At 52.0% G+C, this 2,530-nt stretch overlaps 1 protein-coding gene across 1 annotated transcript; it reads right to left on the bottom strand.

The window, feature by feature from the left end:
* Positions 1-638: 638 nt before the first annotated feature.
* bmp15 (bone morphogenetic protein 15) lies at positions 639-2,195 on the bottom strand. The gene is made up of 2 exons (XM_039017960.1): positions 2,033-2,195; positions 639-1,597 (listed from the first exon to the last, which is right to left on the bottom strand). The coding sequence occupies exons 1-2, from the start codon at positions 2,160-2,162 to the stop codon at positions 639-641; spliced, it is 1,089 nt and encodes a 362-aa protein (XP_038873888.1). The 5' UTR covers positions 2,163-2,195.
* Positions 2,196-2,530: the final 335 nt, after the last annotated feature.

Genomic DNA, 2,530 nt, shown 5'->3' with positions numbered 1-2,530 from the left:
AGATTTTAAAAAGAAAAAGACCAGAAAAAAACAAACACAAACAAACACCAATTGGTTCAAGCAGAACACCAGGATTGACCCTCCTGTACACCCATCAACATATCCGTACAGACCATCATTTCATCATCACATGACCATTGGCACATTAGACTTCACTACCCACAGAGCTTTATGGTGGTGTGACCTGGGGTCTTAAGTTGTTCTCTCTACCCTCCAGAAAGTTCCAAGTGAAGCGGAGCGCCTTCAGTCCCATACGATTAATTTACTGGTCCAGTGATTCTAATATAAACCTGTACACAGAGCATGTTAAAGAAGGCAACAAGTTATTTGGTTTTTGTGGAACCCCTTACCCCACCCTCTACTCTCTTCCTCCGTCTTTTCCCTCCTCTCCTCCAAAAGGTTCAGTGTGATATGGGGCAGCTGAAGCCAGTGGTGAGTGTGACGGAGGGAGACGGATCTAGCAAACTCACGGTTGGGAGGGACAGCTTAGTGAAAGGTAAGCTAAGCCCCAGTCTCTACCGAGTAATGAAGATGGGGACCGGCCTCCCCCTGACTACCTCCCCTCCCCACCCAAATGTCTTTAACTAGCAGCAAGTGTGTAAGGGAGGGGGGTCCACACTCCTAACGTCCCCCCCCCACTACCGACAGGTGCAGGACTCAGCTATCATGTCGGGGATCTCCTTATAATCCACTGTCTTGTTGTCATCCAGCAGCATCAGCACACTGATGGGCTTGTACTTATACGGCACGCAGGAGAGCGATGGCACCTCGTCCATCCCCTTCCCTTTAATCAGGTTCTGCATGATGGCATGGCTGGACGGGTTGAGGCCGTAGTGGAGGATTCTGGGGCAGTCTCCTTTACAGTAGCCAGGGTTGTACTGGTGTGGGGCGAGGTATTTGACCAGGCCTAACGCGGCAAAGGTGACCCGGTAGGAGTGGAGTTTGCACTGGTTCTTGGGCGAGGGTTTCTTGTGTTTTCGGTAGTTGGGGATGTCGGACACGATGCTACCTGGGGGATTAGGGCCGTTGGAGCGACGGAGTCGAGGGGAGGAGAGGTGGTGAGGCTCCGGAGTCAGATGCCCCAAACTGGACCCCCCAGTTCGGGTCGCCTCCCTCCACTCTCTGGTTTCTTCCTCTTCATTGAGGAAGAGGAGGAGAGCGGGGGCGTTGAAGTGATTTGCGGAGGCCGCCCTTCTCCCCCTCCTGTGTCCCCCTCGGATCCTCCACAGGCTGCCCAAGGCCTCGCTCCTCCAATGTCGAGGATCCAAGCACCAATACTGGGCCATGAGAGTCAGGCGACTGCCCTGCTTTGGCCTTCCCTGGGTCAGCGTTACTACCTGTGTGGTGAGGTGCTCTGTGATGTCAGTTTCTGTCCACTGCTGATGCGGCTCCAGGGTGACTAGGCGCCCCAGACCTCCAGGGGGGCTTGTCCAGCTATCATGCCCCAGAGAGGTGACTCTGGCCCTGCAGCGGAGAGGGGAGGGGTGGGGCGTCTTGGATGTACTAGAGGGACGGAGGTGGACAAAGGAGGCTCTCACTAGCTGTTCCAGGGAGAGGGACTGGAGGTCGTACTCCACTGTGTAGGTGTAGCGCAGGACTGGAGGAGGGAGGGGGAGAGAGAAGGTGCAGAGAGAGGACAGGAGGGAGAAAAATGTGTATAGGGAGAGAGAGAAAGAGGGTTGAGGGTGAGAGAGGATGTAAAAAAAAAACAGGGAGAGATGACAATGGTAGGCGTCAATATCTTCATCTCACCTTTGACCTGATACAGTTCTAAATTGAAATGGTCAGGCTTAACCATAACAACAAACAGTTACAAAGGCAAAAGGTAACCTAGACTATATTCTACACCATAGCACCTACCCAATACCCATCATAACCTATAGCCTAAATAACGGTTTATAAATTGTTATTATGACAGACAATGAACAATAGTTGTACAACAGGCCCTTACCACTGTAATTTCATATCATCAGATAGACCAAACCTGTAGGATGATAACCGCTTGTTATCTTACGCACTGTGTGTGTCTCACCTGAAGACGCTGTGAGAGACCACACCTGGGTGGTGTTGGGTCTCAGCAGACGCGCTGTGTTCGACCCGAACAGCCGATGCTGTTTAGGCCTCCCATCCGGGTCGGCCGCGCTCTTAAACAAACTTAACATATATTGCAAGTTCTGGTCGGCCTTCTGTGCTTCTGTTAGCAGCGTGTGAAGCGGCTCCTGCTGGCTTTTCTGACTAGTGCTATGGTGATTTCGGCGACATCTCCCACCGAGTTGTGATTGTGACGAAGCAGAGGGATTGGTAGGAATGTTGGCCATTTTCCCGTCCGCTCGGGTAAACGTAGAACACAAGAAAAACACGAAAAAGGACAGGATACATGTGTTGTTACGGTGGGTAGCCTTCATGTTCGACCTAGCACCGGTGCAAGCCCGAGTTACTGCCACCAGAAGGATGGAATCAAAAGGTGTGATTTCTTACCGAGGACAAGGTGAGACGCGCGCTCACCTGACAAACAATCGACCATTTTCGG

Source organism: Salvelinus namaycush, chromosome 21 (genome assembly GCF_016432855.1).
Source record: "Salvelinus namaycush isolate Seneca chromosome 21, SaNama_1.0, whole genome shotgun sequence".
In the NCBI taxonomy this organism is placed as follows: Eukaryota; Metazoa; Chordata; class Actinopteri; order Salmoniformes; family Salmonidae; genus Salvelinus; species Salvelinus namaycush.
The sequence above is the reverse complement of the archived record's forward strand: the minus strand, read 5'-3'. Positions and strand labels throughout refer to the sequence as shown.